At 42.2% G+C, this 16,165-nt stretch overlaps 1 protein-coding gene across 1 annotated transcript in view; it reads right to left on the bottom strand.

Annotated features, from left to right (window-relative positions):
* Positions 1-9,563, bottom strand: part of Dtwd2 (DTW domain containing 2) — a 49,891-nt gene extending 40,328 nt beyond the window's left edge. Inside the window, exon 1 of the mRNA XM_021226627.2 lies at positions 9,244-9,563. Within this exon, the coding sequence (XP_021082286.2) occupies positions 9,244-9,464 (221 nt within the window). The 5' untranslated portion in view covers positions 9,465-9,563. The remainder of the gene's footprint in view (positions 1-9,243) is intronic.
* Between the last annotated feature and the right edge of the window lie 6,602 nt (positions 9,564-16,165).

Genomic DNA, 16,165 nt, shown 5'->3' with positions numbered 1-16,165 from the left:
TCCTAATTTTATTTTCATGCCCGTTTCCTCAAAAATATATAAAGGGAGTGGTGATGGCGTACACCTTTAATCTCAGTACTTGGGATTATATACATATATTATATTATATAAATAAATAACAAATAATATATATTATGTATATAAAGGGAATTGAGAACTTTTTTAAATAAAGAGAATATATTGAGACTTAGTTTAGTGTTTGTTTATTGCATGAGAATCCAATGTTATGAATAACCTATGGATTTGAAGTCATCTCACCCAAAAGTGCTTTTGCTTGTTTGTTTGTTTAAGTAGTTTTGACCAACTCAACAGCTGTATTAAATGAAGAACTACTGAAAGCCCTAGGGTGACCAACCTCCAAGAAGGGGTTGTTGACTTACAATGATCTGCAGATTAACACAAACACACATAATGTCACTTAGCCTCTGGCTTGGGGGCGGGGGGGAGAAACCCTAGCAATAAAGAGGTTGGATACCAACAAAACCACTAATTCATCGATGATAATAAGAGTGATATTTCATAGAAGAAAAGGGAAGGGGGTACGGAATAAAAGAAGAGGGGAGGAAGGGGCGGTAAAGGGAATATCTGTTTTTAATGTTACAGGTACATTGCAAATGTTGTACCTGTCAAAGGAGGTAGTATCACTATCACTGTCCTAGTTTGCAGGTAGAAATTGGAGGCTCACATGGGTTAATAACTTTCTCAGAAGAAAATACAGCAGGAGCCACAACAGCTCTCACTCCAAAACAGATGCCTTTAATTAGTACATTGCATTGAGTCCATAAGTCTAACGCTCATGAAGTTTGAAGGTACAACTTTATATAAGCTGTTTTAAACCCTGTATGGATATCACTAGAACTAAAACAGCTGGAAATAAATCTTGGACATTGCAAGAGAGCTAGAAGAAAGGTCAATGCCCAAGCATCGGAAAACTGATATAAAATGGCTAAAAGTAACTGAGAATATGAGGGTGGATATCAGAACAGATATAAGGAAGTAATCAGGCACAGCAGAGAGAACAGAGTTAAAGAAACAGTACAAGGGCTGGCTGAGGAGATGGCTCAGGGTGTAAAAGCTCTTGCTATGCAAAAACAAAGACCTGTGATTAGAATTATAGAGCCCACGTAAAGCTAGGCACAGTACCACACCTCTGTAATCCCAGTACTCCTAAGAGGAGACGGGAGGAAGAGAGGAGAATCCCTGGAAGCGTGCAGGTCAGCTAGCCTTGACTACATGCAGCAAACAATGAGACCCTGTCTCAAAATAGCAGAAGGTGAGAACATGCACCCAAGGTTGACCTCTGACCTCTGACCTGACATATGCTCATGCATACCCACACTCACTAACATGCACACACATACACACATCACACACACACACACACACACATTATTCACATATATGCAAAGAAAGAACAGAGAGGGAGAAGTGAGAGGAGGAGGGGATGAGGGGGAGTTAGTTCAAATTTAGGGAAAAAAAGACAGAAACTGCCTTGATGGCAATTAAAAGGAACCCTGAGATAGAGTAGGATTTCATACGAAGAAAGAAAAAAAATAACAGAACAAAGGTAAAAAGTGAAGCATAAAAATAACTATTTAAGAGGAGCAGTCCCAGATAACAAGGAAGGGATATGTACAGAGTTGCAGAAAAACACACAGATCAGTAGGCTGGGGATTAAGCTTTGGGCAGTACATTCAGGAGTTTGAACCCCTGTCCTTCACCTAAAATGCAAGCACAGATCTCCAGGAAAAGAATAAAAGGACTATCCCCCGATACTAGGAGTTGGACTGGTATGAAATGCAAGCTGGGAAACAACTACCATTAGTACAGAGCTGTGAAAATTCATGACAGAAACATCAGTGAGAAAAAACAGGTAGCAGAGTAGCTGAAGTAGCTTGTTTCCTGTGAAGCTTGAAGAAGTCAGTCCCTCCACCAGGGTCTGTGCTCCTCACCCTCATCACTCTTGCTCACTGCCTTGTGTGGTCTCCTCTGGCTCCTGGTGATACACAACAACCAGGTTCCGTTCATCTTCACACTGCCAGGGTCCAGCTTAGTGAAAGGCGACATATGACAATCGTGTAGAGCATCTGGGCTGTGTTTGCTTAGAGACAGGACTGAAGAACGAGGTGAAGTCTAAACCCTGCTTCACAGGGAGGCTAGCACTTTGAACTGTACTACTGAACTCCATCATGCCACCTGCTCTTCCTCAAGAAAAGTCATCTACTTAGATTCTAAGACACGGACAAAACTATATTTCTTGGAAACTGAATCACTAAGTAACACTGGTTCCAATAATCAGAGAGGCTGTCTCTGCCTTCTGTTTATTCCCCCAGCTGGTTAGTTGTCCCTAGAGACAAGCTTGGGCGTTCTCATTCTCAGGTGCTATCCTTTTGATCCTCCCATGGTAACAATTGAGTCAGACGAGAGGTAAATTCCTTTCTCAGTCCAAGTTACATGTACTGGACCAAATTCCAAAAATGTTCTGCCAAGGAATTATAGCAACCAAGAATCTAGCAACACAGTAGCCTCCTGGCCAAGTTTGAGAGTATTTTACCACCTTTGAGGCCAGTAAGTCTAACAGAAGAGGTGTAGGTTCTAACATAAAGGCAAAGTATCTTACTGCATCCCAAATGTTCACAACAGTCCCTCTCTTCCCCAAGTCTCACAAGAATAAACTGGATGATCACTGGGTTACATCGCAGAGGAGAAAAAAAAGAGACTGGGGAATCGCTGATTTTAAGTGGTATATAAACCTCCCCTTTACTGGAACAAAGATCTCACCTCTCATGGTTACTTAGTATAAATATGTAGCAGTTTGAAATAAAATGGCACTATTTGGAGGTGTGGCCTTGTTGGAGGAAGTGTGTCACTGTGGTGACAGACACTGAGGTCTCTTTTGCTCAAACTTTCCTCAGTGTGACTATCAGTCAATTTCCTGTTGCCCACAAGATATAGCAAGCACTCTCAGCTCCAGTACGACTGCCATTTATTCCCCAGCTGTTCCCCATCAGAATGATAAAGACCTGAACCTCTGAAACTGTGAGTCACCCCAATTAAATGTTTTCTTTATACTAGTTGTCACAATTATGGTCTCTCTTAACAGCAATTAAACACGAACTAAGACAAAATATTACACTTAAAAAAAAGGTAAAAATGTTGATGTTCTTAAAATATTACTACAATATCCAGGGAGATAAATAGACTGTAAGAACTAAACAATATCACTTAAAAAGGCATGTAAAAGTCCTAAACCCCTAACGTCTGTGAATGGGGCTGTACCTAAATATCAGACCTTTGTAAATGTAATTAAGAATCTTAAAATGAGATCAGTCTAGGGTGACTTAGAACGGCTGCTATAAGGAAAGGGCAGATGTGATGAAAGAGGAGAGGGTCACTATCCAACAACATCAATAACTGCTCACAGACAGAAGACAGAACAACAACTCAAGACAGACCCAGCACCAGGATAACTCTTAACCCAACTCTGAACCCCCAAAATATGAGAACAAATTTCTATTGTTTTCAGTTTCCAAGTTGTGGTGGCTTGCAATAGTAGCCCGGGGAAGCCATCATTCCTGGGACAGGTGTCTCTTAATACTTCATCCTTCATTTGTAATGTGCTTTATACACATACTGACAATTCCTCTGCCAAAACTCACAATGATGTTAACCACAGATTAAAGAAGTCACCAGGATTCCTGCCAAAAAAACTAACTTAAAAGTATCAAATTCTACAATGCCACATAAAATCCTAGACATACAGTAGGATTTATCTGTCTTTAACACTGGCAAATGTACAAGAGCAATTACAAGTTTAAGGGAAAAGAAGCTGTAGGAGTAGCAAGTGGAGGGCACCTGACTATCTTGCATGAAGCCCTGGGTTCAATCTTTAGAATTAAAGTCTACTTGGCAGGGAAGCCAAGACAGATGGCTGGACATATGGCAGCTGCTCTTCAAGAGGAATGGGTTCAATTCCTAGATCTCACCTAGTAAGCTCACAATGTATGCCACTCCAATTCCACGGGACCTGACACACTCTTCTGGCCTTCACAGGCAACAGTGACACACCTCCACCAACAAGGCCATACCTCCTAGACCCAAACAGGCCACCAACTGGGAACCACACAGTAATATATAGACTATGGGGACCATTCTCATTCAACCCACCACAGAATGCAAACTTATTAACACAGTTAAAATGATGAATATAGCCCGGCAGTGGTGGCACACGCCTTTAATCCCAGCACTCGGGAGGCAGAGGCAGGCGGATCTCTGTGAGTTTGAGGCTGGGCTGGACCCACAGCCTCCAAAACAATACAGAGAAACCCTGTCTCGTAAAACCAAAAAAAAAAAAAATGAATATATTCTTACATATGTTATCCCAACTCAAAAACAAAGATAAGTCTGCCAAGAAACTTACCCATATAAACAAACCAGTTATATTTCTATTGAGCTGATTTTTCTAGTCCTTTTTGCAAGGCCAGTGGGCTTATTACATACCTATCCTTTTTATTTTGTTTGTGGGAATAGCTTTTTCTGAAAATATTTCTTGCTTTCAGAACTAAATTTTTGCCAAGCCTTGCAACCAAGTTAATAATGTGCCCTGAGATCATTTAAAACTATACACTTAACCCATTTCCCTACTATATATTCACTCGTTTAACTTGCCTTTCAAAAACAATATAACCCAACCTAACTCTGTCTTAGACTTCACATGCAGTTTTACTACATATGCTAAACTCTGATTCTTAGTCTTAATCTATGCATTCTTCCATGCCTCAAACTCAAAATAGTTGTTTGTGTGTGCATGCATGTGTATGCGTGTGTGTGTGTGTGTGTGTGTGTGTGTGTGTGTGTTGTGTGGGGAGAGAAAGAGAGAAATAGAGACAGAGATACAGAGAGAGATAGGAACAGAGATGGGGAGGAGGTGGCAATCATTTGCTGAAAGCAGTCAACAGGTTGAAAGTAATTTTAATAAAAACAAGTATCTACCATATGGAAGCAACATGTGGATATCATTTAACAACATCTCTGTGGTTTTAAGTACTACTCTGGGTCATTTGGGGTTAGTAAAATAACTCCTTTCCTTTTAAGATTCTGCTAAAAATTTTCTGTAAAGAAGCATTCCTCGTTTCTTTCCCATTCCATGTCTTCTGTGCTATTCAATAAATATTGAGCAAAGCCCTTTGTTAGTGACAGACTTCAGACAAAGACAACAGACGTAAAACAGATGGGCAAATGGATCAGTAGCAGGGCAGAGGGAAGACAAAAGGGAAAAAATGGAGATTTCACATTTGGGCTCACTCTTTGAACATTCAAGAGGAAGAACCCTTTTTCATCCTTTAATGCTGTACTGATGTGTTTTGTTTTTTCTGGATTGTTTTTCTTGAATGGTCCTGAAACTTCTACTCACTTTATTTCAATGCTCCCTTCTTCCCCATATTTTCATTAGGCTTCCAACAGAACTAAAAAAAGAAAGATAGATAGATAGGAAGAAAGGAAGGAAGGAAGGAAAAGAAAAGAGAAGAAAGACAGAAAGAAAAAACCTTCAGCTGAGGAAAAAAGTAACTAAACGCAAGTACTACCTTCAAATCTGCCTTCCTAACTGAAAAGGGAAGAGCCAGCAAGAGAAATGAGAATCTAGTCATAGGCAGGAAAACGATTCAGCAGATAAGAGCTTGACCTTAAAGTGGACAATAATGAGCTGGGTATGTTGGGATAAAACCATACAAAAAGAACTTTGGGGCCAGTGAGGGCTCAGCAGTTAAACACTCTTTCTGCAAAAGCCTAAAGACCTGAGTTTGATCCCAGGAACAAACTTAAAGATGGAAAGAGAGAATCAAAGTTGTCCTAGATCCTCCATACCCATACCTGACAGGTGTGCATATGTATACACACATACACACTTTCTCAATTACTTTGTAACCTAACAACTTTAAAATACCAAATTTTAAACTAGAGTATTACTTGATTACTAATTCCATAAACATTACTAATACTTTAAATTATTAATTTGGGGCAAATTAACTTAAGGAATTAATGTGATTCAATGTTCTTTGAAAAAACATCTGAGCATAATATTGTAATTCATATTTTTCATGGAGAAAGTAAATCAAACATTTGGTGAGTTCTAATGTGTTTCATTTTTAACTGGTCAGTCTTTAAAGATTTAATTAAGATAAAGAGGGAAAATACCTCTTGGCACATTATCATCTCTGCTCAACTTTGAACACATGATTAGCTTGCATAACAATTTACAAATCAGCTCTGCTCATTCATTATGAACAAACCACTTTCAAGAATAAATACACTTTCTATGCAAACAGGAAAGAATAAATTAATGATTTTCCTTGGAAATATGATTTTTATATGTACAAAAATTTAACTTTTCGGAATACCTAAATTTTTACCTTAAACACTGTTATCAATCGTCTCTTAGATTTTCTACTTAGAAAAGATAATGGAAATGTATCTCAGATGTTGCATTCCTGAAGCTCTTGGTTAATCCCCAGCAACCCAATGTGGGGTGCCGGTAAGATAGAAGGACCAGGGTTCAAGGATACTCTAGGCTACACAGCATGTTGGGAACTGGCTTTGCTACTGAAACCATGCTGAAAAGAAGGGAGGGAGGGGATGGAAGTGGAAAACTCATTAAGCTGAAGCGCACTGGATACAAGGAACAGGTGACAAAATTTAGCATCAGAACAATGAGGAGTACTAGCGGGGATGGCAGGATTTACAGAACGGCAGCTCACAGCTGCTGATCAGCCTCCCAAGAGAGCACCGAGCCAAACACTGTAAAGCCACACAATGGTGGGTGCATCTAGGAAATAAGATATCCTACAATCGAGATCCAGCCTGAGTTCGTACAACCCAGCCTGTACAGAAGAAGGTCAAAATGTGCAAGAGAAAGCATCCCGAGTGCTCAAGCAGTGAATGCGCCTACCCTGTCACCTCACCCAAGGGAGCTGTCCTGACACCATTTCAACTCGCTTTTCAGCCCACCATCCCAAGTTCTTTCCATCACTGTCCACCCCCAGTCTGTAGTTCACTTGCTGTTGGTTCATTATCTCTATCTGTATGTCACCGTATTGTCTCTGATTAGCAGAGCGCTCAGTAAGTAATAAGCAAGTCGTGGGTCTGGTGCTCAAGAGAAAGGCCCAAGGTAGAGAACATATGGCAATCTACCAGGAAAGTGGGTAAGATCAACCGTGGGAAGTGTGTTAGAGTTCGACGGAGAAGAGAACTTGGAATCAGTTCTCTTGGAATCAGTGAAGGGGTCTCTGCAGTATCAGGCAGGCAGGAAAGCAAACTGCAAAGAGGTGAAGATGACAACTGCTTTAGATTGACTTCAGCAACCTAATGCCAGGTGGTTTATTCCCAACAAATTTAAACATAGTATAATTCGGAAAAGGGTTGAGCAAGCAATGGCTTTGGTGGCTGGTGACTCGGTTCAGATTCCTCATTTTGTGTTGTGATATTTGTGCATGGATTTTGCTTGATAGTAAATGATAAAGTAATCTTTTATCATCCTTTACCACTGGCTGAGCAAGCAGAGGCTCACTTGCCTATCTGTGATTAACGCATGAAACAAAAAGTTTGATTTATTCTTGTCACAAGGACATTTCCATTACACATTGTGTGATTTTTTTGAAAACCTCACAGTCTATGCTTCCAATGGCTTTTTACAACTGTGCTTAAAATTCTTTACCTCCCCCCCACACACACACACAGAACAATCCTGCATGCTTAGCATTCCTGGTTGTGTTTGAGAAGGATAAGGAAAGGAAAGGAAACTGGGCCAAAAAAGTCATCTACATCCAAAGGGAACTACAGAGTGTGTGGAAGAGTGTATTCAGAATGCTGCCCACTGATCTACTACAGTTAACATGACTAAGACCCACTGGGTTTTATCTCATGAAGGTTATTGTTTGCTACAGTGAAAGCCATCTCAGGCAAACTGTATGATCTGAGGGTTAACTGCAGAGTGGTTATAAGGCAGGGGACTAGAAGCAAGCTTTAGTTGGGATCTGAAATATGTTCACACACACACACCTTCCAAGTGTCCATATGTCACCTTATGGCAATTCTGGAAGAGGTGGGGCCGAGTGGAAGGAAGTTAGGTCACTGGTAAGGGACACTGGGCATTTGGTCCTTTTCTGCAGGCCCCCTCTATTCTGTGCACAATGACCTATGCAGCACTGCAGACCCAATACAACCAACCCAGCTACGGGCTGCAAACTCTTGAAACCCTGAGCCAAAATAAATGTTCCCCTTCTAAGCTGAAGACCTCCTGTACCAAAATAAGAGAAGGCTGATCAGTATCTGCTAATTAAAAAGAAGGGCACCACAGCTGAAAACCTCCAGTAACCCAGGACATCAGCCCAAGAGGCAAGGAGTAGTGTTTCTAAAATTCTGAGATTAAATAAGACACAGCTGAAGCACACCGGTGTCCCCCAAAAAGAATAACCAAGTACATTGTGAACAGTCAACACTGGTTATCATGGTCCATCCAAGAAACTCTGCATGCGCCTGTAAGTACCCAGCTAGCATGAGACCACGACTTATTTTTTCAACCCTGTATTATTTCTAGTTCCTAGAACTGCCAACAGATAGCAGAAACACAGAAATCGAGTTAACAAAAAGAATTCAGACAGTTTCATACAGCCCAGGCTAATCTCCAACTTGTTAGACAGCTGAGAATGATCTTGAACTTCGAACCTTTCTGCCTCTACTTCCCAAGTGCTCGGATAACAACTGCTAAAATAAATTCAAAATTCTCAACGCAGGCAGCCGCTTTGTTCCTCTCCTCTGATTCATTTTCTGACGGTGAGCCCACTTAAGCATCGCTAAGTATTAATGTCATTACGCCTCGACAGCCCCTAGTATTAAGGACTCTTAAATTTCTTGAGTAAACAACTAACTCTTGCGGTGCTTAGTGGTGCATGGCTTTAAACCCAGCACTCGGGAGGCAGAGGCAGGCAGATCTCCGTGACTTCGAGGCCACCCTGGTCTACAAGGCGAGTTCAAGTACAGTCAGGGTTCTGTTACAAAGAGGAACCTGTCTTGAAAAACCAAACCAAACAAACCAAAAAAACCCAAGACAACAAAAAACCTAAATCTTACAGAAAGTCAAACTAAATAATAATGGCCCGGACAAAAGGCTTCTTGCTGCGGCAGGCACGGCAGAGTCCGCCTGGCCGGCAGAGGGCGCCGCAGCTCCGCCGCCGGCCCCGCGCTCACCTGCAGCGGCTGCACTCGGGCCTGCGCTCGGCGTGCTCCACCGGCAGTCCCCACAGCCCGTCCGCGCCGGCGCTGTCCCCGTCGGCGCCCGCGGGAGCCGCCACCAGCGCTGCGCTGCCCTCCGGCCGCTCCCCTTCGTCCGGCGTCGGCGACCCCGAGGCCCCAGGAGGCCGAGGCAGGGACTCCGCGAGCGTTGGCGCCTCTTCCTGCGGCGGCTCCATGGCTGGAGTTAACCAGGCCGTCGCATTGAGGGAGCGCCGCCGCCGGGGGGCGCCACGCGCTGAAGAAAGCCGTCCTCGCCACGCACGCGCGGCACGTAAGGGAGGGGCGGGCCTCAGCCGCGCCGTAAGGTCCCGCCCCGTTACTGAAAGAAAGGAGCCCATTGGTCAGTGCGGGAATGGCTCGCCTATAGGCAGGGAGGAAAGCGTGGCAGTGTGATAGGTTTCCTGGGACCCGAGGGGAGTCACGTGGTGAAGGCGCCCAGATGCGTGAAATTCTAGGGCCGCCCCAGTGCGTCGGAACGCCTGTGTCCCGGGCCTTAACGCTCTTCTGGCCTTCGGGCTTACCGTTTCACACTTGACGCCAAGTGACTGTTTGACTCCCCAGGGCAAACGGTGGCTACCATACACATTGTGTGGTTGAGAAAACACTGCGAACAAGCACTGCCTTGAGGAAGTCCTCACATCTAGGTAGCAGAAGAAAGCCTGGTAGCTCAGCCTTTAAAAGCCATAACGGAAGTAGAAATGTTGCTTGCAGAACATGAGTGATTGGATTTGCCGATGCTTATTAATGTTCGTTCTAACAATATACATTTAAACAAAAAAAAAATAGGTTTCCATCAGCCCTCTGAGCTGTTTTGAAGTAATAACTGCCTTGATGCCCTACTTCTGACTTAATAGACTAGACTTAACCAGAAACAGTAAACACAAATAAGTTTTGTGTCTCTTGTCAATTATTTTGGCGTTAGATTTTTTTCCATTTCCAGTCACCTAAAAAGCTAATTGATGAGTAGTAGACAGGACTGTATTTTAATGTACTCTTAATTCTTTCCCCCTGAAAACAGTATCCTTTTATTTGGGAATAGCTTTAAAAGAGGGCAAAGTGCAGGACAGTCCACCTAGTGAATGAATGGTAGGGTAAGAAACAATCTTGCACATGTGTGTGTTAAAATTAGGATGAGTGAAACCCAGAAACAGTAGGAAGGAGGATGAATCAGAAAGTCAAGAAATCCTGGCCATAAGTATGGATTGAAGGACCAGCTATTTTTAACTGCCAAATTAAACTCTCTATTGACTACGTTTAAACCAAAGGACGTACCTGCTGTCTCATTTCAAACAAGAAGCATTGGGGGGCGGGTTGGGGGCGGTAGTTCTACACTGACAAATCTGCGGAGAGAACAGATGAAAGCTAGCAGCCATTGGCCTTCTCAATAAACCCACACCAGATCACTGGCTCTGACCTTCAAAGGCATTCATCTGTATCGCATTGCCCGTTCAGGTTTCTGTGTTCCTTGTAGGTTATTTCCATTGTCACAAACAAGTTCTGCTTCATCTCTGTTTTTGAAAGAAAAATCTCTACAAGTCCACTTTCCCAGAGGTTTACTAGAATAAAAAATTAAATAGTTAATAAACAGATACATAAACCTCTGAGAGGCTGACATAGTGTCCTTTGCATGGGCTAGACCTGGCATTCAATCAGCAACACTTTGAAACAAAACGGACTAATTAACCAATTTTTTCTGTGTGGGGTAGACAATCCAAAACAGGTGTCTGTTGCCCTCATGGAAGTGGAATATGCACCCTTAGGTCCAGGCTTTCAAATTCAGACCCAGAACAGCCTGAGGAAACCCATGTGTAGTTACCACCTTGGAGCACACAAAGGTAGCACAAGACTAGCAGTAACCAGCCTGGAAAAGACTGGGCAAAGGAAGGAAAGTGAGGGTTTGAATAAGAATGGCCCCCATAGGCTCATATATTTGAATGCTTAGTCACCAGGGAGTGGCACTGTTTGAGAAGGATTAGGAGGCGTGGCCTTGCTGGAGTAGGTGTGGCATTGCTGGGGGAGGTATATCACTGAGGGTGGTCTTTGAGGTTTCAAAGGTCTCTGTCTTCCTGAGGCCTGTGGATCAGGACCAGCGCTCTGAGCTACTGCTCCAGTGCCAGGGAAGCAGCAGCCAGGCTTCCTGCCATGCTGACAATGGACTAAACCTCTGAAACCGTAAGCAACCTTTCCTCTTTAAGAGTTGCCTTAGTCGTGGTCTCTTCACAGCAACAGAACAGTAACTAAGACAGGAAGCAAAATGTCTTTTGAAGAGAAACAATTATTTGTGCCGATAATAAGAAATTTTATATTTCTTAAACTCTTGTTTAATTTGTTTAAAGAGCCTTAATATCATACCACTGCTGTGAGAGGAAGAGGGGACCATGTCAAGCAAGGGCCTCAATAATGCCAAAAATGAGATACCCTGTCAATCCAGCAGAAGAAACAGCCAACAGCGGATAAGCTTTGATTAAAAAAATAAAGGTGGTACATTTTTTGCCAATTTGTTTTCCATTGCTGCTGCAACAAATTGCTACAAATGTAGTGGTTTAATAAAACACATATTTATTCTCTTAGACTTTCCTAGGTCAGAGCTTTCCTTCACACAGAATGTGGGTTGTCAGCAGGATCCCGTTCCTCGTGAGGATCCCGTTCCTCGTGGTTGTTTTCTTGCAGTGTTATCAGCTGTGCCTAGCTGCTGGAAGTTACTCCCGTGCTCTGCCTAGCTGCTAGAAGTTACTCCTGTGCTTTGGCTCAGAGCCCTTCCTCCATCTTCAAAGCCAGTAACTGTGGGCTGATTCTTACTCATAATCCTAACTTTCCTGCCTCTTCTGGAACTTCCCACTCTGAACAATCCTCTGCCTTTCTTCGACACTTCTCCTTCCACTCAGATAACCCAGGAAAATTTTGCTGTGTTGAAATCAATTGGCAACTTTGATTCCATTTGGTTACGTAGTGTTACGTGCATAGACATTATGGTGTTACATGCATAGACATCATGGCAGAGTGTAAATGTTATGGGAGCAACAATTCCGTTCACCTTATGTATGCTCACCAAATTTAGTGGTTTCATAGTCACTAAAACTGCATGTGAAAAATGAAATATAGGGACTAGAGAGACTGCTCAGTGGTTAAGAGCACAGGCTGCTCTTCCAGAGGTTCAATTTCCAACATCTACATGACGGCTCACAACTGTCTGTAACTCCAGCTCCGTGGGATCCAACACCCTCATCAGGACAGACAGACAGACAAAACACCAATGCATGTAAAATAAAAGTAAATAAATCATTCTTTTAAGAAATTTTAAAAATGAAATATAGTCACCCAATGTCAAGATATACTGCTTTTCCCATAGCGTACAAGCACTGTGCAAAAGAACTATGTAAACAGTAATTTGAGAAGAGCATGAAACATGTATAAATACACCAGATCTGATAATCCTCTCAGCAATACTAGTATTATACCAGGAGCATGATTCCTGTGGATTCCATCCCGATGCCCTGGTGGCCTTTCCATATTATATATGTGGAAGACAGTGCCTGTGGATTCCATCCTGGTGCCCTGGTGGCCTTTCCATGTTATATATGTGGAAGACAGTGCCTTTCTATTCCATCCTGATGCCCTGTCCATTGATTTCACAGTCCGTGGTCCCCTAATGCTCAGTTCTGATCTTTCCTATGTGAATTAATAATGAGTATAATAATGCTTACATGTCATGAAACTTCCTTAAGTCTAAGACTACGCTGACAACTGTTCTTAAGCATCCTGGGGAAGATAGAGATGGTCCTCTATTTCTTAAACCCCAAGTTCCTCGACACTTTGCTGTCTCATGTAGTCCGTGACTGTTTTTGTTTTCTGAGTAAGGCCTTCCTTCACAGCTTCATGCCGTTCACCCCACTTGTCACCAAGGTCTAATACTCCACGTCCTCCTGAGTTAGACCACTGCTATCAGGGCTTTCTCTTGCCCATGTTTCTGATACTGCCTCTCTGGCGGTAGATACTGTCAACAGATGTACAGTTAGAAGACACATGTGTAGGCACCTGTGTCTGGGTATTATAGATTGGCTTCCCCGAGGTGTAAAGACCTGCCCGAAATATGGATGGCACCATGTCTTGGTCTGAGATCATGAGCTGAAAGAAAAGGAGAAAGAGAGCTCAGCACCACCACTCGCCTCTCTGTGTCCTGTGTCCCAAATGTGTCCACTTGCCACCCTGTCTTCCCCACGATGAGCTGTGCCTTCACTTTGTGAGCCACAACCAGCTCGTCCTTAGGTTGCTTTTGTTAGCTATTTTATCACAGCAATGAGAAAGATAGCCCAAATGAGCTCTATACAGAAAGGCCTGTCCTCTGCTTGACTTTCCTTGTAGGTCTGCTCCAATTTCCTGCCTGTGTGAATCTGCTTTAAAGCTTGTTTGAAATTCTGTATTATAATCACTTGGAGATTTATTGTCTTTTACTCCCAGATATAATGTTCAACATTTGCCTACAGGATTTCGTGTATCTTATATGACTTATATGATTTATGGGGGAGGGGTGTTAATGTGCTTGAAGAGTTTTTGTTTTGTTTGCTTGATTGTTTAACAATTGTATAACAATAGAAACTTGTTTTTCTATCTTGAAGTAACTTCCCTGGGTGAATAACTTAATAGTTAAGTAAACAACTGTGTACATGAAATAAAAGTAGATTGTGTCACTGCAAGTGGCTACTCTTAGGCCACAGTGGGAAATGAAATACAGGACTTTTCCAGTCTTGTTGCCCTTGGGGTCACCTGAGAAACCTCAGAGCCTGTAGACACTGCTCTAGCTCGAAGTGAGAACCACTGATCTGAGCTGAGACTGCATTTGCAGAAAGTTCGGCACCAAGCAGGGAGTTTACACTGCCCGGCTTCAAAACCGCAAGGTTTTCACCATACCAGCCTCTGTCTGAGGTGATTCTAAACCTCTGTGGGGCATTCATAATTGTTCAGTATAGCTTAAGTCCAACCCGGTTAAACAGATTCTACTGCTCCTCACATGATCTGGGAGAGCAAAGTCTGTGAACTGTTGTAATTTACTTAAAGTAACCAGGCTTTTCTTGCCACAAAGGTAGAACTGAGATTTCATTCCATTTTTTAAATAAGTGTATTATTCTTGGGTTTCTAGATTATAAGGCAATAGCTGTTGCTTGGGAGTTAGTGAATGAAGGCCATTTCCTTGCTATCTTGCTTGCTTGCCTCTGGAGCCCAGGCTATCCAGGAGCTGAGATCCTACCTAATTTTTCACTCCACTCCTGACCTATATGTTAGTTTTTGCTTTTGTTTTAAAACACCCTTTTCCAAATGTAGGGAATTTTACCACAGTAGAAATCAATTACCAAAATCGCTTCTTTCTCTCATATTCAAAGCACAAAAAGAGTAATGCATTTTGGTTCAACTGAATAGGACAAGTTCACTGATATGATGCTAAAACTTTGATACAACATTCAAAAAGAATATCTATAATCATCTGAAAAAACTATAAAAGAGACATGCTGTTTCTATAATCTGTTTATATATATGCCAAATTGTTTATATATACATGAGTGGAAATAACATAGCATGTAAGATTGAATGCAAAAATAGGTACCACGATGCAAGAAGACATTACAGAGATGTATAAAACAAATCAATACCACTCTTTTTATGAACTTTCCATTGAAAATATATTTCATTATCATATATGCATTTCATACTGCTGTCTTAAAATTAATGAGCTTAGAAGTTTTCATTTTAATTTCTGATACTGTAAATATCAGTAGATAACAACCCACACAAAGGTTCCTTTTGGTTCTGAGAGCAAAGGGAAAGTCCTGGTACAGAGGCATCCACAATGAGGAGTAAGACGACTATGTGTCCAGTACTATGGAAAAGGTGCAGGACAAATATCCACCCCTGAGCAGGCATGGGGAAAACTGCAGCCCTGTGTACAGCCGGCTTCGGAGAAGCTAGCTGTAAATGATTCTCCTCTCTTTTCTAAAGCACAGGTTTTCCTTAGCAGATCACAGTCCTCAAACCAAGTAGTTTATCAGTACTTGACACTAGAAAGAAAGCGGGCCAACTCTTGCCAACAGTCCAAGTGAGATTTCACATTCAGAGTCTATTTCTACTGTGCTGGCTACTTTCATGTTAACCTGACACAATCTAGAGTCATTTTGGGAAAGGGAGCCTCAATGGAGACAATGCCTCCATAAGACAGGCCTATATGCAAGTCTATAGAGCATCTTCTTGATTGATGATTGATGTGGGAGGGCCTATCCAGCCCATTATGGGTGGTGCCATCCCTGGGGAGTTGGGCCTGACATGTATAAGAAAACAAGCCAGGGGTAATAATTTAGTAAGCAATGTTAGTCCATGATCTCTACTTTAGTTCCTGCCCTGACTTCCTTCAGTGATGGACTGTACTGGAAGTATATGATGAAATAAACTGTCTCCTCCCCAAGCTGCTTTTGGTTGGGGTGTTTTATCACAATACTAGAAACCTAAGACATTTCCTAAACCAGCAAGTGGAAGAGATCTATCAAATCCAATAAATCCATAAATACCACCATGGAAGCACAAACAAGAAAAAACAAAGTAACATGACCTCTCCAAAAGTTCTTAACTTTCCTGTAACTGTCAGAAGCTATTAAAGCAGATGAAAAGCCAGATCAAGAATTGAGGAACTAATTGTTTTAATGGTCAGCAACTTCAAAGAGAATACAAATAGCTCGATGTTTCACAGTAATTCAAGCAAGAGAGGGGTGTATGAAAAGGAACAAACAGATGCTGGAAATGAGATTTCAATACATCCAAGAAGCAAACACTTAGTTGAGGGGTTAGAGAGTGGCTTAGTAACAAAGAACACAGGCCGCACTGGACCTGGCTC

The sequence above is a fragment of the Mesocricetus auratus genome, unplaced genomic scaffold (assembly GCF_017639785.1).
Source record: "Mesocricetus auratus isolate SY011 unplaced genomic scaffold, BCM_Maur_2.0 Super-Scaffold_6730, whole genome shotgun sequence".
Taxonomy (NCBI): domain Eukaryota; kingdom Metazoa; phylum Chordata; class Mammalia; order Rodentia; family Cricetidae; genus Mesocricetus; species Mesocricetus auratus.
This window is presented reverse-complemented; position numbering and strand designations above follow the sequence as displayed.